The sequence below is a fragment of the Sciurus vulgaris genome (genome assembly GCF_902686455.1).
Source record: "Sciurus vulgaris genome assembly, chromosome: 17".
Lineage (NCBI taxonomy): Eukaryota > Metazoa > Chordata > Mammalia > Rodentia > Sciuridae > Sciurus > Sciurus vulgaris.
This window is the reverse complement of record NC_136478.1, coordinates 53,136,768-53,164,259: the sequence shown is the minus strand read 5'-3', so window position 1 is coordinate 53,164,259 and position 27,492 is coordinate 53,136,768. Positions and strand designations below refer to the sequence as shown.

Genomic DNA, 27,492 nt, shown 5'->3' with positions numbered 1-27,492 from the left:
TGTCGACGCGAGCGTCGGCGCGCCGCGGTTTGAAAGGCCCGAGCCTCCGGCGCTTGCGCACTTAAGCCCGCGCAGGGCGCACTCCCTCCCCGCCCCCCCCAAGCCGGGACCCTTCTTCATCCCCCTGTCCAGGCAAAGCCCAAGACATTGACATGCCAGAGATTCGCCTCCGCCACGTCGTGTCCTGCAGCAGCCAGGACTCGGTAAGGGACTGGCGTCGGGGAGGTTGGAAGACGCAAGGGAATTAGTGAAGTGGGCCCGTAAAAACTTTGGGGTCTAAAAGGGAACTTCATGGAAGTTGAAGGAGGGGCATAGGGAGATTTCCAGAAGCTGTAAGTGAATTCTGAGAGAGATGTGGAATTGAACTTTTGGAACTTCCGGAGAGGAATAGAGGAATAGGAAAACCCATAGTTAACTTCCAGAGGGAAATGTGTGGAAAACTCTAGGCGGGGTGTGTGTGTGGGGTGGGGAGACAGACGGGGCAACTTAAGTCTGGGTAATCCTAGAGGGCCTGGGAGGACGCAGAGGAATAATGTGAAAGCTGGAGGCCCAGCTCCCATCTCTGCCCTAACCTTCCATTCCTCCTCTTGTCTCCAGACCCACTGTGCAGAAAACCTTCTCAAGGCAGACACTTACCGGAAATGGAGGGCAGCCAAGGCTGGCGAAAAGACCATCTCTGTGGTGCTGCAGGTGATCCTGCCCTCCCCTTACCTCTTACTGACTAGGGGTATAGAATCCCAAGGTCCAGATTCTGCTGAGCCACCTGGCAGTAGGTTGAGTCACTTTCCCTTTTGGGTCTCAGCTTCCTTACCTGGGAGATAGGCAAGTGCAATCCCTGTTTCCCTCAGCAGAGGAGAAAAGGAGACTAGAGGACAGGCCCAGAGATGACCCTACCAATCACTGTGTGGTCCTGGATAAGTAGTTTCCACCTGCTGGGCCTCAGTTTCCTCACTTGTAACAGAATCATTGCCATGTACCTCCCTTAAATCAGTGGGCTCAAGGTGGGAAGGTGTCCAGGAAGGTCATTTAAGCAAATCAACTTCATTTAAAAGAGGGCGAAACTGAAGCATAAGGAAGGGAAATGAAATGGCCAGTCTAAGCTACCATTTCTGGAATGCGGGTTGGATTCTGAGTGCTTTTTTATATGCTTTCATAGAATTCATACCATAACCCTGTGAATTTGGAGGGAGGCAAGCTGGAAAGGGTGGTTTGGCCAGCGATAGTTACAGAATTCCAAACAGGCTGTTTTGTCAGGTGTAAAAAACAGAGCTAAGTGGGTTTGAAAAATCTGCCCTTTGTCAGGTGGTGCCCGGGTATGAGTGAGTGGCATGATTCATTCTCACCACTAATAAAATGACTGCTAGGGCCATTCTCACCATTATTAAAATACAGTGCTAAGAGTTGAGATCACAACTGAGTAGTGGTCCTTTATTATTTTTTTTTAATTAGTGGTGCTTTTAACCACTTTATTGTACTACATGGTGTTCACATACTGCTCCCCAGCCCCCCGAACTTGCTTTCTGGGGATTTAACCTAGGGCGTTGTGCATGCTAAGTGGGTTCTGTACCACTGAACCACACCCCCAGCTCCACACAGTGACTTTCTTGATGCTAACCACATTCCTTAGTTCTGAATGGAGGAGTGTTTGGGGAGGGATGTTGGTAGGGACAAGGCTTACTTGTGAACATATTCTTTCTTTTTCCTTTTTGGTTCTGGGAACTGAACTCCAGGGAACACTACCATTGAGCTAAATCCCCAACCCATTTTAGTTTTTGTTTTGAGACAGGGTCTCACTAAATTGCTGAAGTTGACCTCAAACCTGTGATCCTCATGCCTTTGCCTCTCAAGTAGCTGGGATTACAGGTGTGTGCCAAGCCCTGAACATTCTTGGTCTCTCTTTTGCTCAGTTCCAAGTCAGCCTTTTGAGAATAGAAACTGAAGATTCTCTTCCCAGGAAAAATACACAGACCCACAAAATTTCCTGACTGACTTTAGGTGTTTAAGCATCTCCTAAATCTCTAACAGAAGAATAATAATGAAAGCTAGCATTATTCAATATTTTATAACCTGCCAGTCATCATGCTACACATCTCACATGGTTGGTTGGTTTTTGCTGTACTGGGGATTGAACCCAGGTTGCTCTACCACTAGCTACGTTATTTTTTTGAGAATGGGTCTTGCTGAGTTGCCAAGGCCGACCTCCAATTTGTGATCCTTTTGCTTCAGCCTCCTGAGTAGCTGGGATTATAGGTATATTCCACCACACCCAGCCTCACATGGTTTAATTCACTTAATACTCATAAAAATCCCATGACCTGGGGTCTGTTATTATTCCCATTTTACAGATGAGGAAACCAAGGGCCAGAGAAATTATGCAACTTGCCTGAGAGCCAGTCTTTTAAACTGGGAGATCTAGGTTGATGACAGTTTAGTTTTAGGACCTGGATTCAACTCCAAACTTACTCACTCTGTGACCTCAGGCAAATTTTTTCATTTCTCTTAACATGTTGTCTCATCTGTCCATTGGGAATAATGGCATCCAAACCCAGGTGGTTGTGAAAATTTGGTGACATAATGTCTGCAGAAGTGCTTTGTCAACACGTAGGTGTTTGTACAAAGGGAGGGATTTGTGGTTTTATTATGGGGTGATCACTTTGCTGGGCTCCCTTATGATCAGGTGACCAAACAGAAATGATATTCATTTCTGTTTGCCCAACTGAAGTAGGAGCAGAGAAATGGAGACAGAAGAGACAATACATGGAAAGAGAGGGAGCCAGGGAGCAAGACACAGGATTTACTGGCCTGAAAGAGACTGGAGGAGTATTGCAGCTGTCACTGAAACAGGAAACCTAGAGTGGGAGCAGCTTGGCAAGGTGATGCCTTTTGGTTGGTATATGCAACTTTGATATAATTTTGGGAATTAAGGATCAGATTCAAAGCTGGAAATAGAGGTATAGAAGTTGTCACTGTGGATGGCTGCGGTGGCACATGCCTATAATCCTAGCAGCTTGGGAGCCTGAGCCAGGAGGATCTGGAGTTCAAAGCCAGTCTCTCAGCAACTTAGTGAGGCCCTAAGCAACTCAAAATAAAATATAAAAAGGACTGGGGGTGTGGTTCAGTGGTTAAATGCCCCTGGATTCAATCCCCAGTACAAAATACAAGAAGTAGTCACCATGAAGACTGACTCACACACTCAGGAGTAAATGGATTTATTAGTTCATTCATTTACTCATTTATTCCACAAGTATTTATTAAGTGTTTTCTGTAGACAAAGTACTATTTTAACCCCTGGGACTGTATATCAGTGAACAGCACTAGCCCCCCCGCCAAAAAAAAAAAAAAAATCCTGTCAGTCCTATGGAGCTGTTTTGCTAGTACAGAAAGATGGAAAATAAGTCAGTAAGTAGAACCTGTGTCAGATGAATGCTGTGGAAGGAATTAAACAATTAAGGGAAATGGGCGTGTCCAGCTGGGGAGGGCTGGTGGCCAGAAGTTTTTATTTAAATGGGGGTAGTCATGGAAGGCTGTCCCAAGAAGGTGACACTGGAGCAGAGTGAGCTGTGTACCTATCTGGGGAGGAGACAGAGATGGGAGCCACTGGAGGCTCTGAGCAGAGGAGGGACAGGATCTGACTTAAGTCTTCTTTCAAAGTGAATCATAAGACCATAATTTCTGGACATCAAGGCTGCTTTTGGGGTTTTTCTACTACCCTGTATTGTCTCAAACACTCTTGTGCACCATCTGGGTATTGCCACATGGGGTTCAGTCCTCTGTTTGTGACAGCCCTGCACACCTTTTTTGTTTGCAGCAGCTGTAGGAGGCTTTATCACTAACTGGTCACCAGCTCCCAAGGCAAGGAGTTCAGCCTCTTTGCCCACCCCTCCTGGGGAGGAGACAGAGACTCCATCGGAGACATTGGAGGAGCAGCCCTCCCCTGCTCTGGAGGGGATGGCCAGGACGTGATCTAGGTGGAGCCCCTGTGTGCCACTGGAGGCGCTTTCTTTAGAAGCAGTGTTCATCAGCATGGTGACACACATCTTGGTTTTGGTTTTGAGTGTTTTTCTAATCACTCAACTCATGACTGTAGTGTTTTAAATTTGTTTTTACCTTTTTTTAAAAGAATGTATAACATACATATAGCAAATTGCACTCGTAAGTGTACAGTTCAATGAATCTTCAACTGGAGCCCATATATTCAACAGCCAGGTCAATTACAGACTGCCTAACCCCCAAAGTCCCTTCACGCTCCTTCCTGTCACTACCTGTCATAAAGGGTAACCACTGTCCTGGATTTTTATTTTTAAATTTTTATTATTATCACTATTATTATTGGTATTAGAGATCAAGCTCAGGGGCACATAGCCACTGAGCTATATCCATAGTCCTCTTTTGGTTTTTATTTTGAGACAGGGTCTCACCAAGTTGCTGCAGGTTTTGCTGTCCTTGCACTTGGTTCCTCCTGCCTCAGCCTCTGGCATCACTGAGATTACAGGCATGTACCACTACTCCTGGCTGTCCTAATGTTTAACAGCATGGATTAGTTCTGCCTGATTTTGAGTTTTCCATGAGTGGAACTGTACAATACGAGCTCTTTGGTGTTTGGCCTCTTATGGTCTACATAGCGAATGCCGTCTGTGGTGTTGGGTGTAGCTGTGGGTGGTTCCTTCTTATTTCTGTATAGCATTCCATTCTGTGGATACAACCAACATGGTTTTATTATCTTTACTTTTATATATACATATATATATAGTATCTTTACATAAACATATATATACATGTACATATATATACATTTATATATATTGTGGGTGAACTTTATTTTTTTATATGTGGTGCTGAGACTCGAACCCAGTATCTCACACATGCTAGGCAAGTGCTTACCACTGAATCACAACCTCAGCCCCTTATCTTTACTTTTTGAAAAAAGAGTATCTCCCTGTCCCTCCGATCTGTCCCCTCCTCCCACTCAGTGGCTCACTCTTGAGGCAGCCACTGTTAGCAGTTCATTGTTTCCTGCCTGGCTTGTTCTGTATACATACAAGTGTTTATAACTACCCTCTCCACTCCTTTTTAAAAATATGTAGTATCAGAAAAAAATTGGCTGGCAGTGTAGCTCGGTGGTAGAGCTCTTGCCTAATGTGTGAGGCTCTGGGGTTAATCCCCAGCACTGCAATATAAATAAAGAAATAAAAATACACAGTATATACACTGTTCTTCCCCTTGCTTTCTTTTCTTTTTCTCTCTTTATGAAGAACTGTATCATGCAGGCCCACCATTACTTATATAAGTCCCCCTTATTCTTTTAAATGATGTTTAACATTACATTTCATGAAGATGGAACCGTTTTTTCACAGACTATCTTTCAGGAACTTTACCAGCCTTCTATATCTCCTTTGTTTCCCTCTCATGCATTGTGTCTTCCTGAGAAAAGAGCATTCTCACGGACCTGGGCTGCAGATGACGGTCACCCTTTGCTTAAGCCTTCACCGGACAGATGTCGCTTCCTGAGAACTCCCTTTGTTTTTTGAGATAAATGTCACACAATACAAAATGCACCACTCTAGCCATTTAAAGTGTCTGATCCAGTGGTTTTTAGTATATTGGCAGTGTCTCCACTCTCTAATTCAGATTATTTTCATCACCCCCAAAAGAAACCACATAACCATGAAGTGGCCACTTCCTATATCCTACCCCCAGGTTACCTTGGCAACCACTGATCTACTTTCTGTCTGTGTATTTGCCTGTTTGGGGCATTTCATATATGTGTGTATCTGCCTTCATTTACTTAGCATGATGTTTTTGAGGCTCATCATATTAAAGCGTGCTAAGCATGTGCCCTACTACTGAGCTACACCCTCAGCCCATGTTCCTTTTTTTAATTGAATAACATTCCATTAATATACCATACAGTGGAAAGGAAAGATAAAATTAATAGTAATAAATAAGAAAAATATACTACACAATGTTTATCCATTCATCAGTTGATAAATGTTTGGGCTCCTTCCATGTATAAGTGTTTTTACTTATCAGGGAAAAGAAATACCACCCTTAAAGTAGAAGTTGTTACTGTCCCCACTTTACAGGTTAGGAAGCAGGCAGCAGGGTAAAATGAAATCTATTTTTTAAAATTTTTTTTTAGATGTTGAAGGACCTTTGTTTTATTAATTTATTTATATGTGGTGCTGAGAATCAAACCAAGTGCTTCACACCTGCTAGGCAAGTGCTCTACCTCTGAGCCCCAGCCCCAGCCCTGTGAAATGAAATCTTTTGCTCTAGGATCACACCGCATTAAGCAAGCAGAACTGGGAAGGCCAGACCCTTTCTTGACTTTGGTACACAGCTCGGAACAATTCAGACATTGTCCTTGCTAATGGGGTTAAAAGTCTAGTGTGGGGAAGTAGCTCAGCGGTAGATCACTTGCCTACTATGTGCAAGGCCCTGGGTTCCATCCCTAGCACCACCAAAACAAAAAACAAAAATGTTACTTAATATAAACCAAGAAAAAATTTAAGTATTTAAATACAAAGTGGTGCTAATAAAGGAATAAAACAGGCTTAGGAATAAATAGTGGTATCTGATAGGAGATAAGGGAGAATCCCTTGGTCTGAAAAGAGACCTAAAGGATGGAAGGTACCGGCAAGGGAAAGGAGTGGGGAAGAGTGACCTGGAGGTGGGGGCAGGGGCATGTGTTCCTGAAGGAGAAAGGAGCCAGCCTTTCCTGGAAAGGACGCAGGCCGGTGTGACTGGCTTGCAGGAGACCAGCGGAGCTCAGCCTTGGGAAGGCCCTGCCCTTGCTGCCTCTTCCTCCACCCAGTAGTGCTGTGGTGCGAGAGTGCAGGCACTCTGTAGCCAGCCTGCCTGGGTTCTCTCAGGTTTTGCCCACACCAGCTGTGACATTATGTAACTGCTTCCTGTCTGTGGCTGCTCATGTATGAGGAGGAGATAATTATAGCACCTGCCTGGTAGAGCGTAGTGAGGAGAGTAGCCACTTATGTTATTCTTACACATCTGGCACCTTGCGAGCACTTAGATGCTGGCTGCAGTTACTGCAGTTTTTGTTCTGGGTCATCTCCTCTCCCTTCAGGAGGCTTGTTATGCTGACCCTTCCCCTTTGCCTGTGAGGAGATTGCTTTTCAGAGACGTTGGATTCAGATTGGTAATGACAGGGCTAGATTTGGAACCCAGGCCTACCTCACCCCAAGTTCAGACTCCTTCCTCCCATGTAGCCACATTCCTTTTGGTAGCATCAGGCAAGTGATGTTTTGGTGACCTTTTGACTGGAAGGTGAGAGAGGAGATGGGAGCAGCAGATAGTCCCTGGGGACAGGGCAGGGCAGTAGAAGGTGGTAGACTGGGGATCTTTGAAGACTATAATAACTCGACACTCTAGGATCCTAGTAAAAGAGCCCCCAGCTGGAAGGCAGGAGGCTTGCCTCAGCCTTTCCTGACTGTTTCCACCCCTGCACAGATCTCTGCAACTCCAGCGGTCAGGAAGGAATGACAGATCCTGAGGGAGTCCTTATTACAGATAGGTCTTCCTTTCTTTCAACAAATAATTATTCAGCATCAATTACTAATGCTTCCTAACTGACAGCGGTTGAGCACCTACATGCTGTGCCCTGTGGCCACGTTATTTATGTGCCTGGTCTTCAGTGTGCTTATCCCCATTTTATAGATGAGGAAACTGAGGCTCCAAGAAGTTAGCCAGCAAGACCACACAGCTAGTGTGCAGCAGATCTGGGATTCAAACCTAGCAAAACTGGACAAGCCTCCTTCCATCCATCCATCTATCCATGGAGCTTCCATGGAGTCTATGTGATAATTTGAATGAAGTTATAAATATGGAATGTGAGTCTGAAGAAGCCAAGGAAGCATTTGTGTTTGGGGTGTGAGTAGATGCATTCATTTGGTGAACAGGTCTGCCATGCCCTGTCCTACATGCAGGAACACAGTGACCCTGTTCAGCCCTGGTTCCCACTGACGCACTGATGACATTCCAGGGGACCTGGCAGCCCAGATGGGGTCATCCCTTTTTCAGTCTCTGGTCCCACAGCAAGCCCAAGGGCAGAGCAGACATTGATGGTGGCCTTTCTCCCTGCCCGTAGTTGGAGAAGGAGGAGCAGATACACAGCGTGGACATTGGGAATGATGGCTCTGCCTTCGTGGAGGTGCTGGTGGGCAGCTCAGCTGGTGGGGCCGGCGAGCAAGACTATGAGGTAAGCAGGACTGGGAGAAGCTGACCTCTGCCTGTCCCTGTAGGGCCTCCAGGGTGCCTTGCAAGGGTGAAGTCATACCCTTTAGATGCCCTCTGGAGGATTGCCAGGTGTGCAGAGAAGAAAAGAGCAGACATGGGTGGTAAAGGGCCCCCCAGGAAAGAGCCGAGTTGCTTCTGTCATGGTTACATAAAAACCAGAGATGCTTAATCGATCAAAAACAAAAAACAAAAACAAAAACAAAACAAAACAAAACAAAAACAAAACAAAAACAACAAAACAAAACCCAGAGGCACTCGCTGGGTTCTGCTTGAGAGCAAAGCTCTGCTTGTCAGGTCCCCAAGGTTCTCACAGAGTTCCTGGCAAATTGAGATTCTGCATTGGTTGGGGTGCCTCTGTTAAGCATTTTATTTGCAAGAAATGTTTACAAGAAGGAATACTTTAGCTCAATAACAGCTTTTTAAAAGTCAGCATAATTCATCTTAATTTTTTTTAATTAAATTTTTTTTTTATTTTTACAGACTGCATTTTGATTTGTTGTACACAAATGGGGTATAGCTCTCATTTCTATAGTTGTGCACAATGTAAATTCACGCCATTCATGTAATCATACATGTACACAGGGCAAGACTGTCTCAGTCTACTATCTTTCTCATTTTAATTTTTTTAATTTTCCATTTTTTAAATATGTGATCTTGTTGTGTTGCCCAGACTGTCCCTGAACTTCTGGGCTCAAGCCATCCTTCTCAGCCTCTGGAGTAGCTGGAACTAAGGTGCTGCCACTGCACCTGGCTCACACAGTCCCCTTTTCACTGGTTGAGTTCATTAGAACCGGATTTGTGAGGTCCTAGTTAGCCAGTTTCTTAATCAGTGGTGGGTAGAAATAAACCTACTATTCACAGAGTCTAAGTGAACAAACCAGTTTTCTACAAGACACATTTGTTGTAGGAAAAAGTTTTTAATTGTGGTTTAGTTTTGCATTCAATAAAATGCACAGATCTGCATGTGCAGGGAAATAGTTTTGATGTGTGCAGATACAGTGTAAAAGTCCCCCAAGTACTTCCAGCATTCCTTGCAGTTCCCTCTGTCCCTTTGTGGTCACTCCTCTGATCCCAGTTTAAGACAACCTCTGAGTTATTTTCTGGCACTAAGGATAGGTTTTCCTAGCCACGAATTTCATGTCAATGGATTCTTGCAGAGTGTGCTTCTTTTTCATGACTGTTTCCTTCACAACACATACTCTTTCTTGGCATTCTTCCACATTGTGCAGATTCCAGTGGTTTGTTCCATTTTGTTGCTGAGTAGTATTCTATTATACGAATATGCCACAGTTTGTTTATCTGCTCTCCTGTTAATAGGCATCTGGGCTATTTCCAGTTTTGATTTTGTTTTCTTGTGCTGGGGATGGAACTCAGGGCCTCCTGCATGCTAGGCAAATGCTCTACTACTGAGCTACACCCCCAAAGCCTTCTGTGCTTTGCTATTATGAATAAATCTGCTGTGAAAATTCTTGTACAAGCCTCTGTATGGAGATAAGTTGTCATTTCTTATGGTTAATATCTACAAGTTGAATTGTGGGGTCTTAGACTAAATATATATTTTAATCTTATTAGATATGGACAGGTTTCCAAAGTGGTTGTACCATTTTGTTTCCTTTAGCAGTATATGAAAGTTCTAGGTGCTCCACATCTTTACCTATTGGTATTAATATCGGCAATCTTTTTTTTTTTTTTTTAAATTTAAGCCAGTCAAATGATGTTTAGTGGGCTTTGATTTACATTTTCCTGAAAAGTAGAGACTTTATATACATTTCATGTACTTATTAGTCATTCATTTATCTTATGAAGTGTCTGGTCAAGTCTTTGGCTTATTTTTTATTTTGTCTTTTTATCTGTGACTTGCCCATTCAGTATCTTAACTGTGCACATGTATGTGAGGGCAGTGGCACTAGGGATGGAACCCAGGGCCTTGCACCTACAAGGCAAGCACTCTGCCACTGAACTACATTATCAATGCCTTTTAGTGAGCAGAAGCTGTGAAGTCCAATTCCTCAAGGTTTAATTTTTTAAAAATGCTTAGTGGCTTTTGTGTCCTACAGGAAATAATAGTCTGCTCCAAAGTAATAATGTTCTCTGTGTGAGTTTCCTAGCACTGCTGTAACAAATCACCACAAATTCAATGACTTCAAACAACACAAATTTATTATCTTGCAGTTGTGGACATCAATCTCACTGGGCTTAATTCAAGGTATTGGCAGGACTGTGTTCTTTTGTGAGGCTCCGGGGGAGAATTCATCTTCTTATCTATTCTAGCTTCTAGGGGCCACCTGCTGGCCTCTTCCAACAGCACTAGCACTCCTATTACTGAACATCTGCTTCCATCATCATTTCTTCTCTGACTTTCTTGCCTCTTTCTTATAAAAAGTCCCTTCTGATGAGCTGGGCATGGTGATACTCGCCTTATTCTCAGCTTTTGGGAGGTTGAGGTGGGAGAATCCCTTGAGCCCAGGTGTTCAAGACCAGCCTGGGCAACATAGCAAGATTCCATCTCAGAAAAGAAAAGTAAAGAAGAGAAACCTTCATGAAGACATGGGCCCATTGGATAATCCCAGCAGTCTTCCTCATCCTAAAATCTTCAACTTCTTCACATCTGCAGAGTCCCTTTTGCAGGGATTAGGATGTGGACATCTTTAAGGGATCATTATTTTTCCTGTCACTGCCTCCTCTGTTTTCTCCTGGAAGATTTATATTTTTAGCATTTACATTTAGATCTTTGTTCCATCTCAAATGAATTTTTCTGTGTTTGCATGCAGCAGAGGATAAGGTCCAGTTTTGTTTCTGCTTTTTTTTTTTTTTTTTTTTTTTTGGTGGTACTGGAGATTGAACCTATGGCCTCACACATGCTTGGCAAGCACACTGCCACTGAACTACGTCCTTAACCCTCTGTATGTTTGTATATACTAATTAAATATTCCTTATATATATATATTATATGTATATATAATATATACGTTTTTTTTTTTTTTTTTTTTTTTTAGTTGTAGGTGGACACAATACCTTTATTTTTATGTGGTGCTGAAGATCCAACCCAGGGCCTCACGTGTGCTAGAGAAGCATGCTACCACTGAGCCCCAACCCCAGCCCCAAATATCCTTTTTTTATTTAAATATTTTTCGAGCAGCTGAGGAGGTACAAAGATGATTAAAACATGGTTAAAGACGTAAGGCAAGTGCACACGTAATAGAAAGCGGTGTGTGAGGCTCACTGACAAGGTGCCTTAGCAAATTGAGAGTGAGACTGCTCCGGCTGGAAGGGGACAGGTGGCATTCAGGAGAGGACATTGAGGTTAAAACAGAAGACTCAGGTCTGGACTGCTCACCATGCTGACTCTGGACTGTATTTGTCTCTCTTCTTCTGCCTATCTCGACTTCATTCCCAGTAATCCCCAGAGCTGTTCAGTGTACATTTTCTATACATGCTTTTATTTTTGCTTTAATGTCCTCTATAGAACTCAGTCATTTTGGCGTTTGGGATTCTTTTTTTTTTTTTTTTTTTTTTTTTCCTGTTTTTTGAAGGATTCTCGGGATTGATGATCTTGGGGTTGATGGTTTTGAGTCTTTCATTCTGGTTTGATTTTTGTGGATTTTTTTTGGGCTGGTGTATCTTATATAGATTTCTTCACTGGAACTTTTTCTTCAGTTTCCTTGTCTGCTTCCTCCTCTGTATCATCATCTTTGTCCTCATCTTCATCAGCACCAGGCTTGACTCTTTCTGAGGCTTCAGCTGGCACTTCCACTGTAGGTGCTTTCCAGGCGCATTGAGAGTTTCACATCCTCCTACTCTTACTTCTGACTGCATCTTTCTCCACAGCTCGGAAGTGCTGTCCACTGTTTGCACGGACTCTGAACCACTTGAGCTGTAGGTGATGGCATTTCAAAGCCCCCACTGGAAGCCCTGGACCACACAGACACTTCAAAACTGCCAGTGTGTGTTTAACTGGACCGCCTTCCTAACCCACTGCCTCTGCTTCCAACTGTGCAGTTCATCCATTGCCAAGCCCCTGTGTGACCGTCCTTAATTACAACTGGTGCTCATTTTCCTTCTTAGCCACCTTAAAAGAATAATCATTAACCTTTAGTTCACAACCTAAAAAGGTAGTTCTGGAGCCTCAGGGTGCTCAGGTCTGTGTTGTTTGAATCCTCCACAGGTGGTGGCTCACACTTAGGTGGGAGAGAAGGAGGATCGAGATACACCACTACTGCTCCAGAGTAGAGCTGTGCAGGATGGAATCATGCCAGCACTTGAGACAGGGTCTCACATAGTTGCTTAGGGCCTTGCTAAATTGCTGAGGCTGGTTTTGAACTTGCGATCCTCCTGCCTCAGCCTCCGGAGCCGCTGGGATTATACCACACTGTCTTAATAGAAAAAATAAATGCCGAAATCAAGTTGTGCAGGACTTCTAATGTTAGCCTCCTTCAAGATTCTTTTGGGGGCTGGGGAGATAGCTCAGTCGGTAGAGTGCTTGCCTTGTGAGCACAAGGCCCTGGGTTCGATCCCCAGCACCCAAAAAAAAAAAAAAAAAAAAAAAAAAGATCCTTTGCATTTATTTATTTCCATATGAAGTATAAAAAACAGCTTGTCAGTTACTTGATTTATTTCAGATCTACAGAAAAGTTGCAAAAGTAGTGCAAGTAATTTCCATATACTCTTCACTCGGGGTCCCCAAATGTAACACATGTGCATATTTTTTTTCTGAAGTGAGAATAAATTGTATGAAAATCCTTTATCCCTGCATATTCCAGTGGGTTTTCCCTAAAAACAAAGACATTTCTTTTTCTTTTCTCGTCCTTCCTTCCTTTCGTCCTTATGTGTGATACTGGGGATTGAATCCAAAGGTGCTCTACCACTGAGATACATCCCCAGACTTTTTTTATTTTGAGTGAGGATCTCACTAAGTTGCCCAGGCTGGACTTGAATGTGCAATTCTCCTGTCTCGGCCTCCTGAATAGCTGAGATTATATGTGTGGACCACCATGTGCTGGTTTCCTTTCCACTCTTTCTTTTTCTCACTCTGTCATGCTGAGTAACTTGGACCTCTAGTGCAGTGTTGAGTGAAGGGTGATGAAGTGGACATCCTTGCCTTGTTCCTGATATTAGGGGGTGACCATTAAGTATGACTGTAGGCTTGTTTTGGTTTTTGTTTTTTGGTACCAGGGATTGAACCCAGGGGCTCTTAACTACTGAACCATATCCCCAACCCTTTTTATTTTTGAGATAGGGCCTTGCTAACTTGCTTAGGGTCTCACTAAGTTGCTGAGGCTGGTTTGATTGTTTTTTATAGATTTTTTGGGGGGGACGCATCAGGCTGAGTAAGTTTTTTCTGTTTCTGTTTGTTGAGAGCTTTTTATTTTTTATCATGAAAGTGTATTGAATTTTGTCAGGTGCTTTCTCTGCTGTATGAGGAATTTTTTTCTTTCTCAGTACTGGGAATTGACATAATTCTACACCTGAGCTACATCCCTATCCCTTTTTTATTTTTTAAAATAAAAAATAAGTTGCTGAGGCAGAACTTGAACTTGGGAACCTTCTGCTTCAGCCTCATCAAGTTGCTGGGATTATGGTTCCTGGCTACAAGCAAAATTTTACAAGATGAGATTTCCTATAATAAACATTTTTATTCTCAAGGTGGGATAAGTTAACAGTCTTTGGAATTATTGTGAAAAAGTTCTCCTCTTGGCAGACCAATTTTCTTAATAATGATAAAAACTGAATAAGTACATTTTAAGCTAAGATTATCATGTCTGATATGTGAATGTTTATTTTGCCCTGCTTGCCTTTCTAGTAAGGTGGAATGGCTATCTCAGAGTTTTGTCTTCCCAAGGTCTAAAAACACCTGGTAACTGTCTTATTCTTTTAAGGTTTTGTTTTGTTTTGTTTTTGGTACTGCGAATTGGACCCACTGAGCCACATCCCTATCCCTTTTTTATATTTTGTTTAGAGACAGGGTCATGCTGAGTTGCTTAGGGCCTTGCTAAATGCTGAGGCTGGCTTTGAACTTTCGATCCTCTTGCCTTAGCCCCCCAAGCCACTGGAATTAACAGGTGTGTGCCACTACACCTGGCCTTTCAAGGTTTTTAATTAAACTTCTGCTCTGGTCTCAGATTTCTTTTACAGCTTCTAGTCACAACTGAATTGAGGTCTCTGGGGCTTATAGTGCTTGGTTTCCACCTAGAAATTAGATATAGCTGGAAGAACCAAGAAAGAAAAGGAAAAAGGGTGGAGAAGGTGTGGTCAAGGTTAACATCACCTACAAATCAAGCATGAGGCACATGATAGCAATAACCAATACAGTTTTCTACAAAACCAACATGTTATTTTTTCACCATCTAAACTGTACAAAGGAGATCTGGGGTTAGTGCAGACTAGAGATTAAAGGTTTAATTTTGGAAGCTTAAAGGCAGCCTTGGATAATGCAAGTCGGACAACCAGAGGAGTTTTCCCTTTACAGCACATGAGAGAAGATAGTCAGAGGAAATCTGCCTCTTAGTGTGGCTAGAGCTGCTGCCACAGTCTGCACTACCCCTTTGTTCCAGTCATTCAGCTTCCCTGTCAGCTCAGAATCAGGCCTTTTAGAACATTTTTAAAAATTTTTGGTATTAGGGATGGAACCCAGGGGCACTTTAGCACTGAGCTACATCCCCAGCCCTTTTTATGTTATTTTGGGACAAAGTCTTGCTGAGTTGCTTAGGGCCTCACTAAATTGCTGATGCTGGCCTCAAACTTGAAATCCTTCTGCCTCAGCCTCCATAGTTGCTGGGATTACAAGCATGCACCACCAAGCCCCACTAAGAATCAGGCCTTTTATAAGCAAATATAGTCAAGACCAGGGTGATAGCTTACCTTCTGTATAATTTTCTTTGTCTTCATTGTTTTCACAATCAGAGCTGGACACAAAGAGACATGTGGTTATATTCTGCATTTTTCTCAGTAACAGGTTTTTATTTTCTAATTTTATAAATTTCACAGTATGTCAGTTAGAAAAGAGCCTAAGTAAGTAACAGAATACACCTAGTCAAAAGTTTCTTACTGGATTGGGAAATACATTTGTTCTTTCCTAAGGAAGGAAAAAGGAAGGACCCTTTTTCCTTGGGGGTCTAGCATTAGGCAGACCCAGAGTTGATCTGGCAGCTTAATGAAGTTAGGGTGTTTTGTTGGCACCTCTTGATTCTCTGGATTTGGCCTCATGGTCACAAGATGATAGTTGCTGCTCCATCTATCACTTGGTAGCATCCAAAGCAAGAAGTCAGGGAGGAGGTGGAATGGCAGAAATGCAGTAACCCTCTTCCTTCCTCTGTTTCTCTTTCATGAAGAGGGAAAATCTTTCCCAGAAGCCCTAAGCAGCCTTCCTCTTCTGTCTGACTGGGTAGAACTGGATCTTGGTCCAACCACTGGCAGAGAGATGGGGTTGCTTGGGTCAATCATGATTTATTCTGTTGTGTTGGGCACACACCTTCTCTCAAAACTTTCTGGTCAGGTCTGATTGTCATTTGTTCCTTTGTCATATTGTCAATAACCCCATTTATTTCTTTAAATAATTAAACAGTTACTTTTACATTTTATGTTTTATAATTTGAATAAGTTTGGTTCCTGCTGACCCTAAGTCAAGGGCAGCTGCATCCTCAAAGGTGCATATGTGTGTGTATTTCTAATCACTGATTTCTGTTCTTTGGGAATTCTCTAAGGGCCTGCTTGGAAGTACATGCCTCCAAAGAAGAGTTGCCCTGGGTCAGGTGGTACTGTGCACATAGGGTCACTTTAAATGTTCCCCTTGGTTTTTCAATGCAGGTAGATAGTATAATTTTTAACTGCAAATGTTTGAGAATAAGATTTGTGCCTGGGAGTTCTCCAGAGAGAATTTTTCATTTTTTCTCAGTGAAGGCCAAGATAGTTCTCCCAGACTCCACAGGTGCTATTTCCCCAAATTTACCTACTGAAGATGTTACCCGGTGGGGACCCCAGCTCTCTGTGATGTGGCAGTGATCTTTGAGATGCTGTCTTTTGCTTGGAGGCTAGGCTTTGTCTCTTGTTCTCTACCACCACCACACAGAGCCCTTTATTTATGTATTTTATTTTCAGTAGAGGCACAGATTTATTTAGAAAACCAGGGATTACACATTCAAGTGTGTATTCATCAGTTTTTTTTATTGCTGTGACCAAAAGTCCTGACAAGAACATCGAGGAGAAAAAGATTTTTGGGGGGCTCATGGTTTCAGAGGTCACAGTTTATAAATGGCTGATTCCATTGCTCTGGGCCCAAGATGAGGCGGAACATCATGGCAGAAGGGAATGGTGGAAGAAAGCAGCTCAGGACTTGGCCACCAGGAAGCAGAGAATCAGGGCCCTTTAAAATCAAGTTCTGTGCTAACTGGGATTAGCATCAGAATAGACTAGAAAAGTCAGTGCTGCCATTGCAGGCATGCCCCCACCAGGAGACCACACCAGTTATTTTAGCAAAGAGAATGTAATATAAAAACTTAGGGGACTGGGGCTCAGTGGTAGAGCACTTTCCTAGCATGTGTGAGGCACTGGGTTTGATTCTCAGCATCACATATAAATAAGGAAATAAAATAAAGGTTCATCAACAGCTAATAAAAATATTTTGAAAAAAAAAAAAAAAGAGTTAGTAGCTAGTTGTTACTTCAAGGCTGAGGTCTAACAAAAAAGCAATAGAGAGAGCGGCTCCTAAGGTTGCAGGAACCAAAGAAAGAAGTTGGAATCAATGAAATGTACTTGATTAAAAACCAGAAGGTGGGGTCCTGTGAAGCCTAAACTCAGACCCTGAGTGGGAGTTGTTCACCCATCCACTGCTGCTGGTGTCCCTGAGAGGGCAGAATGAGGCTGGCTCCACAGATGTCAGGAAGCTGTAAACTAGATTCATCTGGGGCTGTGGGAAAGATCCTCAGTAGATGTGGATCTGGAGTGGTAGTTGTAGGGTCTGCAAATGGACAAGAGGGAGCAGAGCCCGCTCCTAGCTTGCAGCCCAGGGCAGGCTAATTCTTTCCCTTCTCTCTAGCTCCCCCTATTGGCAGAGCCTGGTGAGGTGTAGCTGGCAACAGGAATGTGGCTAGCCAAGCCTGGCCCACATCACAGTGCTGAGGGTGAGGTGGGTGTGAGTGGAGAAGCAATCACTTAATAATTGACGCTGCTCTTTGGATTCTGCTTTAAAATTTCTGGCCTCCTATAATTCTTCTATAATTCTCTTGACCTTTCCACTGACTCAGCCATACATTTCCCCAAAGCATTTGAATATTGTGCCAGTCACTGAATATTCTCTGCTGGGAGGGTCCTTTAGGACATGTAGCCTGCCATATTGTCTGATATTGAAAACTCCGTGGAAGAGTTCAGAGAAAGATCATTCAGACCCGGAGGTTAGAAAGAGCCCTTTGGACTATCGGATGATCCAGCAATCCCACTCCTGGGTGAATACCCATAGGAAATAAAATCAGTTTGTTAAGATGTATCTGCAGTTCTATGTTTACTGTAGCATGATTCACAATAGCCAAGATAGGGAGTCAATTGCAGTGTCCAGCAGTGGATGAATAGGTATAGCAAACACTGCATGTACACACAGTGTAAGTTAATAAGCCAAGTACTGAAAGACAAACACCTCATGTTCTCACTTAAATGTGGAAGCTTAACAGTTGATCTCAAAGAATTAGCAAATAGAGAATAGAAGCATGTTTTCCAGAGTCTGGGAAGGGTGTGCGAGAGGAGGGATGGAGAGAGAATGGTTGATGGGTGCAGGGTTGCAGTTCGATTTGAGGAATAACTTCTCCATAGCACAGAATAATTGCAGTTGACAAAAATTAATTGTACATTTCAAAATGGCTAGTAGAGACAATTTTGAATGTTCCTAATACAAAGAAATGATAACTGTCTGAGGTGATGAATATGCCAGTTATCCTGATCTGATCATTACAGACTGTTTACATGTATTTTAATGTCACACTGTACCCCATAAATATGTACAATTACTATATGTGAGTTAAAAAAGGAATATATGTCTATATTGTGGGTTGGGGTTGTAGGTCAGTGGTAGAGTGCTTGCCTAGTGTTTTTACGCCCTATATTTGATCACAAATAAAATTTTTAAAAAATTAAAAATATTAAGATATGTGTTTTTAAAAATACCTCTGAAACCTATGCAGGGCAATACTTACTGGGTCTGGAACTGTCCAGGCTCAAACTGGAGTCTAATCGCCTCTTATCCTCTGCCCTTGGGTCCCTTGTCCTCTTGCCCAGCCCCTAAGAGGTGTCATCCAAACAAGCCAGCCCTGGTTCTCATTCACCATGCCTTCTTCTCTCAGGTCCTTCTGGTCACTTCATCTTTCATGTCTCCTTCTGAGAGCCGTAGTGGCTCAAACCCCAACCGTGTTCGCATTTTTGGGCCTGACAAGTTGGTCCGGGCTGCAGCAGAGAAGCGCTGGGACCGTGTCAAGATCGTGTGCAGCCAGCCCTACAGCAAGGTACTCGCTAAGGCACAGGACGGACCCTTGGTTCTGGGTGAGGAGGGAACTGAGGGGCCGATCTTGGGTCCTAGGGGGCTGGCAGGAATGGATAACTGGAATCCCCATGGGATTTTTGGCAAGGCTGTATCCCTGCGTTCCTGGAAATGGGTTTGGGATCGTCCCTGTGCTGAGAGGCTTAGTTCCCTGAAGGGAGTCCAGCAAAAGGTAAACTGTGGTACATCAGAAGGGAATTGGAGGAGGGGCAACTGACTCATTATCAGGGACTAGCTGTTAACATCATGGGATCTAGAGTCTGACCACTGGGTTCAAAACCTGCCTATATCACTTTAGCTGTGTAAATGGGCAAGTGACTTATCCTCTCTGGACCTCTGTTTCCTGATCCTTATAGGGGAGGCTCAGCTGTGGTGACAGTGAGACCCAAATATGTAATAGCCCCACACAATAAAGATGTGCTTCTTGCCCACCCAGCTGGCCTGGGGGATATTTAGCTGGTCAGCTGCCTCCTCTCCATGAGGTCATTTGCGGAGTCTGAATTCCTCCTGCTTTCTAGCTCTGCAGCCAACTGGCAGAGCAGGAAAGAACTTGGAGTATTTCTGTGTTCAGGAAGTAGTACCCAGCACTCCCTCCCATTCCTAGGTAGGAATTTAAGCATGTGGAAGTGAATTTGCTTGGCTTCCCAGCAGTCTTTGCCAGTTGCCATGAGGGCTAAAGGAGCTAATGCATGTCAAGGGCATAGAGCTGACCTGACCCTGAGTTAGGGCTCAGTAAAGTTCAATATCATCGTCATCATCCACAGGGCACCTCCTTAGACATTCGTGTCCTTAAGAGAGAAAGAGCCAGAAAGGAGTAAGTGAAAGGGTCTTGGGGCCAGGTTCTGTCCTTGGCCCAGACACCCTGACCATCACTCCTACTTTCCTAGGACTCCCCCTATGGCCTGAGTTTTATACGACTTCATAGTCCCCCAGACAAAGATGAGGCAGAGGTCCCACCCCAGGTAAGCTCTACCTGCCACCCCCTTCCTCTGCACCCCTACCTGCCAGCTATCCTTCCACTGCACTGACCTTGTGGGACCTTAGAAGGTGACAGTGACCAAGCTTGGCCAGTTTCGTGTAAAGGAGGAGGATGACAGTGCCAGTTCCCTGAGACCAGGGGCTCTCTTCTTCAGCCGAATCAACAAGACATCCCCAGGTAAGTGTGGGAAACCTGGGTACTGGGTTAATAAAGGGTTGGGACCTGGACTCCTAGGACTGAGAGGACGTGGCTGGACCCCTGGGTCTGAGGGAGGAGGCTGGGCCTGGACCCCTGGGTCTGAGGGAGGAGGGCAGAGGCTGCTGAGTTTTAGGACTGACACTGTATGTCCCATTGGTAGGAGCTAAAGAATCTCAGGTTCCAGCCCTGTCACCCGGCTTCTGCTTTCTCCCTCTAGCCACAACCAATGACCCGGCAGGGCCCAGCTATGCAGCAGCCACCCTCCAGGCCTCTAGTGTGACCTCGTCAGCCTCTCCAGTTTCCAGGACTGTCAGCAGCACCTCCAAGGTGAGATCATCAGACTTTGGTGGGATGGAGGAAAAAAGAAGCTGGAAGCCTCAGCCCATCCCTACCCCTTCAGCCTCAGGAGTCTTCCAAAGGGAAGAGGAAGTTGGATATGAATCTAGAAGAAAAGAAGACCCCCAACAAACCGTCAGCCCAGCTCTCATCACCTGCCCTCAAGAGGCCCAAACGTGAGTAAACTAGATCCTCATTTCCATATGGCCTGGACTCCTGGGTCTGAGGGTCAGGGGCTGGACATTCAGCCCAGTGGTATTAACTGAATCTCTACCCCTTTGCTTCCCAGTACCAGCTCCTGCCCGTACCCCATCCACAGCCCCTGTTCCTGCCACAGCACAGGGAACAATGCCCGGGAAGCCCCAGGGAGATGGCACCAAGACCAGGGGAACCCGAACTGGCCCTCAGGAGCTGGGAAAGATCCTTCAGGGTGTGGTGGTAGTTCTGAGTGGCTTCCAGAACCCCTTCCGCTCAGAGCTCCGGGACAAGGCTCTGGAGCTGGGCGCCAAATATCGTCCAGACTGGACCCCGGACAGCACTCACCTCATGTAGGCCTTTGCCCACACCCTGCTGTTGGCTTTCTCTCCATCCTCTACTGCTCTCTTTCCACCTCCCCTGCCACCCGCTGCTTGTCTGTCTCCCTGGTTCACCTGCCTCGGCCTCTTTTTCTCTTCCGAATTCTACATCTGTCTCGTCTCCTGTCCCTTCTGTTACTCCAGTGTCTGTCGCACACTCTTTACTCATCCTTTCCCTCTCTCTGTCACTCATCTGTTTTTCCCCTTTGCCTCTCAGATCACACCTAACCATACCCCTCCATTCTGTCCCCACCAGTTGTGCCTTTGCCAACACCCCCAAGTACAGCCAGGTCCTGGGCCTCGGAGGTCGCATCGTGTGTAAAGAATGGGTGCTGGATTGTCACCGCATGCGTCGGCGGCTGCCCTCCCGAAGGTGAGGCCTCACTGCACACATTCACGTGGCACACATGGCACACATGCACCATGTCCCCGTGCTGGGCAGTGCCAGGACTTGGGGCCTGCTGACCAAGAGCTCAGGTGATCCAAGCCCAGAGCCAGGCAGCTTCAGAGAGGAGGGACAGGGCTGGGAAGGGACTCTTCTGGGAAGGTAACAGAGGGCTCCATGGAATCTGCCTAGTGGAGAAGGAAGAGGACATGGCAGGCTGCAGGAATGGCAGGTACGGAGGCGCTGGGTGGAGAACAGAGCACCCGTTATTTGTCATTCACAGCAGGTCCTGAAGCCTCTGCTTGGCTGGTGCTGTGCTGGGCCATGCAGTGCTGGGGACCTAGACTCTGAGCCCTGCTCTGAAGACATGTCACTTTGATGAGGTTCAAACTTGTTAAAACCCAATATGGCGAAGGCCCTCAGAAACCCACAGCTAGCCAGGACAAGAAGAGGTTTGCCCATCTGAACCGAGGTAGAGGACTTGCTGAGCAGAGGAGACAAGGGTGGGGCAGCCAGGGGCACCTGCTGAGCTTGCAGTGGAGGGTGAAATGGCAAAGGAACGAGGCTGTGGGAAGTGGGAGCCTGGGAAGACTTTTGAGCGAGGGAAGAGAAGATCATACCTGAGACCTGTGGCTGGCAGGGGAGAGTGAATCATACTGCAGGGCCTGCGTGTGTTCGGAAGTAGGTCTGTACCCTGCACTTCTCTTTAAGGAAGATTCTCCGTTGGGGGAAAACGAAACTGGAAAGGCAGGTAAGGTCAGCTCAGCCTGGCTGAGGTGCTGGGCTCTGTCCAGCTCCATGGACCTTTTGCACCTTATTCAGGACTCTAAGTGTCTGGAATCCTTGGGTTCTTCCCTGTCTTTGGCACAAACTCCCTTGGCTGTACAACCATCCTGAGCTAATGTGAACTGTGTGTATCTCCTGGTGATTGTCATGATATTTACTACAGACAGTCATGACTTTGACTAGAGGGTGCTCCCCTAGATCTCTCTGAGGGTGCTATGTGACAGTCTGTATACCTGCCATTTGCCTCTCTGAAAACCAAAAATCAAAATTCTAAAACCCGTCTGGTCTCAAGGGTCTCAGTGGGGAGCCACAGAAGGTTTGAGGGGGGCAGGGACAGGTTCTGTTGGGAGGGAGGCAGTGTTAGGGGAAAACTGCAGATAGGGACCCTGATGAGACTAGGGCCTTGGAGATGGAAAGAAAGTGTTGTGGGGGGGATTTAGGATACATTTGGGGCAGAAGAAACCAGATTTGGATCACTGTCTGGGATACCCCAAGGAGGACATGGAGGAAATGGAATAAGATCAACACTGTTGGATTTATGATTAGGTTTTTTTGTATGTGTATGAACCAGGGATTGAACTTGGGGGCACTAGATCACTGAACCACATCCCCAGCCCTATTTTGTATTTTATTTAGAGACAGGATCTCACTGAGTTGCGTAGTGCCTCGTTTTTTTCTGAGGCTGGCTTTGAACTCGAGATCCTTCTGCCTCAGCCTCCTGAAACGCTGAGATTACAGGTGTGTGCCACCACACCCAGCTATGACTAGGTTTTATCACAAAAAATTTCAGAAAACATTGTATTTTAAAAATTCAAGAATAGAAGAGTCCAGGGCATGGATTTTCCTATCATAATCACAAACTGAGTTTTTAAAAACATTTTGGGGTAGAAGCACAGCTCAGTGGTAAAGCACCTGCTTAGCATGCATGTACTCCTGGTTTTGATCCCCAGCACTTCACAGAAATAAAGCTGGATGCTGTTTCTCCAGCCTTGAGAGAGCCAGGTCATACGTGAAGGTCTTAATCCTAGGAAAGCGAAGCCAGTATTTGCTTCTGCTTTGCCCTGTGCTTTGGGGGTAAATTAAATAATTTCTTTTTGCCTTAGTTTCCTCACTTGTAAAGTGGTACTAAAAATAGCTCCTACTTCAGAATTCAGTGAGTCAGTATTTGCCAAGCAAGTGGAACAGTTCCTAGTGCACATGAAGTCCCACATAAGCCTTAGCTGTGACTGTGATTATAGCTAGTAGCGTTCCTTTCCTGAGGCATCCGCAGCATGCAGAACCATGCAGGTTATCAGGGTCTTCAATTACACAGGGACCCTTGGTATCATTGGGGGCTGGGGGGTGAGTTTCAGGACACTCATACACACACTGGGGGAATCTGTGCATATTCAAGTCCCTTATATAAAACTGTAGGCCAGGCATGGTGGTGCACACCTACAATCTTAGCTACTCAGGAGGGTAAGGAGGAGGATCCCAAATTCAAGGCCAGCCTGGGCAATAAAATAAAACAGTACAGTATTTGCATACTACACGTATCTTGCTATTATTTTAAATCATTTCTAGATCACTTATAATACCTAATATTATGTCAGTGCTGTGTAAATACTTGTTTTGTTATACTATGTTGTTTAGGGAATAATGATAAAAATATATACATGTTCAGCCAGACACTATGACCATGCCCCTAATCCCAGCAACTATGGAGGCAGAATCAGGACGATCACAAGTTCCAGGCCAGCCTCAACAGCAGAGCAAGACCCTATCTTAAAAAAAAAAAAAAAAATTAAGGGTTGGGAAAATGGCTTGGTTGTAGAGCATCCCTGGGTTCAATCTCTGGCAAAGTACATGCGCGCGCTTGTGTATACATTTGTGTTTGCTGCAGATAGAGCTTTTTGCTTTCCCCCTCCCTGGATATTTTTCATTCACAGTTAGTTAGATCTACAAAGAGCCAACTGTATTTGCTTTTGAGAATTTTCCCTTAATTGATAGGCATTTTTCCCTAATGAGAAACTTACTTTGATTCTCAAAGGGGATGCCTCTTTCATATTTTTCTTTCCTCTCTGAAATGAGACATTTTCTTCCCCCAAGAAGGAGGTGGGAGAGAGTGCTCAGGTTTCTGTGGGAGTGCTAGGCTGATGGGCCCGGGGCCCTTCTTCACCTGGAAGCGGGGAGGATCCCCACCCTGTGTTTAGTAAATGGGCTTGGCTGTCATCTCCTGGACACCCGCCCTCCCAGCTCCCATGGAGGACTCGATGCTCCCTGGCCTCATGCCCCATTCTTCCCCTAGGTACCTCATGGCAGGGCCTGGCTCAGGCAGCGAGGATGAGGAGGCCTCTCACAGTGGCAGCAGTGGGGATGAAGCCCCCGAGCTTCCTCGAAAGGTCTGTTGCCCCTGCCTGGGTGGGGGAGGGTGTATTGGGAGGGTAGCTTGTCTGCTGTGGTGCCAGCCCCTGTGGGCAGCCCCCACTCACAACTCTGCTCCCACTGTCCTAACCCACAACCCTTCCTCCTTAGCGCCCCCAAACCAAAACCAAGACCCCCCAGGGAGCGGTACCCAGTTCACCCCAAAGGCCCTCAACCCCTGAAGAGACCAAAACAACCTCGCCAGGACCCCAGAAAGATACTGACACTGAGGAGGAGCAGTCAGGTTAGAGTCTGAGGGAGGAGGGTCTGGGGTCTGGACTCCAGGGTCTGAGGGAGGGAGGCTGGGGTTCTGGAATCCTGGTCTGAGGGAAGAGGAGTCTGGATTCCAGACAAGTGGAGTGGAAGGAGGGAGCCTTGGGCTCCAGATAACTGAATCTGGAGGGCAGTTGAGGTTGAGTTTGGGGTGCCTGGGTCTGTGCTTGGTGCCATTCTGGGAAGGGAGTGTTACTAAGTTTCCCAGAAGACAAGGCACAACCTCTTATGGACTGAGCTTCTACTCTCAGGACAAGACAATGGAGCAGAAGATTCTGGGGACACTGAGGATGAGCTGAGGAGGTAGGCTTGGGACTGGGGTTAGGGCAACCTGGCCTTGGGTGTAGGAGATCTGCTCTGGGCACTCACCTTCCACCACTCGTGGCTCTGCCAGGGTAGCTGAGCAGAGGGAGCAGAGGCCACCCCCAGCCCAGGAGGAGAACGGTGAGGACCCTTATGCAGGCTCCACAGACGAGAACACTGACAATGAGGAAGACCCAGAGTCTCCTGGCCTGCCGATCCCTGAGCTCCCAGGTGGGACATCCCGTCATCCCCCAAGCTAGGACTTGCCTCCTTAGTTCCCAGCTGTGGCTTACCCCAGCCAGCTCTGGGCTTGCTACCTTGGTTGCTTCCCTGTTGTCCTCAGCCTGTTCCCTTAGGTTTCAGCATCCTGTCTGTGACTTCCCTTTTTGTCCCTTCCTGGCCTCTTGCTCCCACCCCCTTGCAGCCCAGTACCAGGTGTGGTGCCCTTGGGGTCCCCTGCAGGTGTGAGCAGCCTTGACATCCTGCCAGTTCTTCCCATACACACACATTCCTCCTGTTTAGTTCTGTCTAGGGGCAGACCCAGACACTCCAGATGACAGGGCAGTGCTGCCCTTAGGCACATGTGGTGGGCACATGTGTTTGCTTTAGTATATTCATGGCCTGGGACATGGGATGCTGTTTGCGAGTGTGTGTGTGTGTGTGTGTGTGTGTGTGTGTGTGTGTGTGTGTGTGTGTGTTTCTAAGATAAAAGAATAAGAAAGTAGAAGGCTTACTTAGCATGTGTGAGCCACTAGGTTTGATTCTTAGCATCACATGTAAATAAATGACTAAAATAAAGGTCTATCAACATCTAAAAGAATAAGAAGGGAAAATGGGAAAACTACAGGGGTTTGTGGGCCTAGGGGCCTGGAAACACAGACTCTTGGGGTGAAGACCAGAGAGAGAAGAAAGCTGGTCGGGGTCTGAGTGGAGGTGAGGTTTGGGCTGTTGGAAAACCTGCTTACCCAGCTCCTTATGGGTGACGGCAAGAAAACACCTTGGTCTCCAAAGTCCCTGAAGTAGCAGCAGCAAATCAATGGCCTAGAAAGTCACCCTGGAGGCCAGGGCAAGAGAAAGGCACTGGCTGTAAGAATGAGCCAGCCCAGATGAAGTGGCCAGCTCTGGAGTTCCAGCCAGGCCATGCTGACAGAGTGCCTGCAGCCACTCTGTCAGACACACTGCCACCGTGGTAATGGTGTCTTCCACTGGTAAAGCAAGCAAGCGAATGGACGAACCTCCCAGAAGGCTCTGATGGCCCCTGGACTGGGAACCACTGCTTGTCCTGGGTTCCTGCCCCTGTGCACCCTGATCTCAGACACCCTGCCCGCCTCCGTGTTCACTCCAAGTGTTCGGTCACTCTGGACTGATGCTTTGGAACTCGGGGACCTCACACTTGCCCCTTCCACCCTCTCCCCTGCAGACTTCTTCCAGGGCAAACACTTCTTCCTGTATGGGGAGTTCCCTGGAGACGAGCGGCGGAAACTCATTCGATATGTCACAGCTTTCAATGGGTCAGTGTGCTGGGGGCGCTGATGGGGCCAGGGAGGGCTCAGGGACATTGTGGAGAGGTTGTGAGAAGGAAGGAGGTTGGAGAAGGACCATGGCGGGCAGGGTGGGCACAGGCTGCAGAGACCAAATGCCAGCCCTGCCTGCTGTGCTGGGCAGCCCCCCAGTCTCCTCTGAAGTGAGAGTCTCCATCTCCTGTGGAAAGGGCCATCATCAGGGTTACCACTGTGGGTCTGTTACCACTGTGGCCTGGCAAGGCTGGTAAGTGGGGTAGCTTGAGGGGGCACAGGACAGCCTCTGAGAATGGATGGTAGGTAGGGTGTTAAGAAGGGACACTGATCACCTGATGCCCTCTGCCTTTTTTCCTCTTTCCCACAAGGGAGCTCGAGGACTATATGAGCGACCGGGTTCAGTTTGTGATCACGGCACAGGAGTGGGATCCCAGCTTCGAGGAGGTGAGCCCTGAGGAGGTGAGCCTGCCTTGACACCCCTGCCATTCCTCCACTACACATGCTCATGTGGGCCCTGCTCTCCACAGGCCTTGATGGACAACCCCTCCCTGGCATTTGTTCGTCCTCGATGGATCTACAGTTGCAACGAGAAGCAGAAGTTACTTCCCCACCAGCTCTACGGGGTCGTGCCCCAGGCCTGAAATAGGAGCTTGTGTGCACGGGTGTGCATGCATGCACGCACACACACACATGCACATGCACACACAGTTTAATAAAGGTGACTTGTTTGGAGCAGCTGCCCTGTCATACTCAGGAGTCTCCCAGAATTCCAAGAGGTTCTGGCTTATGTCTCGTGTTTGGTTTTGCTTCACTGCGTGAGGGTCAGGTCTCTGGGCTACTATTAGGCCCCTGTCCTGGCATCTGGGAAGAATATCGGGCCCCTTCATCAGAGATCTGAGGGAAGGGGCTCTCTTCTCCCTGGCCTCACACTCCTGTGCTGGCTAGAGACAGAATTAAGAATCTGC

General features: G+C 46.2%; 1 protein-coding gene across 3 annotated transcripts; it reads left to right on the top strand.

The window, feature by feature from the left end:
- The first annotated feature begins 8 nt into the window (after positions 1 to 8).
- Positions 9 to 27,492, top strand: XRCC1 (X-ray repair cross complementing 1). Of its 3 annotated transcripts, XM_079117034.1 has the most exons (17): positions 10 to 203; positions 598 to 690; positions 8,105 to 8,215; positions 18,579 to 18,737; positions 19,660 to 19,734; positions 19,817 to 19,928; positions 20,167 to 20,276; positions 20,350 to 20,461; positions 20,575 to 20,833; positions 21,117 to 21,233; positions 24,319 to 24,412; positions 24,546 to 24,678; positions 24,959 to 25,010; positions 25,102 to 25,241; positions 26,431 to 26,521; positions 26,896 to 26,971; positions 27,055 to 27,485. In XM_079117034.1, exons 1-17 carry the CDS (start codon positions 153 to 155, stop codon positions 27,166 to 27,168), a joined length of 1,899 nt encoding a protein of 632 aa, XP_078973160.1. In that variant the 5' UTR covers positions 10 to 152; the 3' UTR covers positions 27,169 to 27,485. The 3 variants fall into 3 exon arrangements, with proteins under 3 accessions (XP_078973162.1, XP_078973160.1, XP_078973161.1); XM_079117036.1 differs by lacking the exon at positions 8,105 to 8,215 and having other exon boundaries at positions 9 to 203; positions 27,055 to 27,492; XM_079117035.1 differs by lacking the exons at positions 10 to 203; positions 598 to 690 and adding an exon at positions 2,730 to 2,873 and having other exon boundaries at positions 27,055 to 27,483.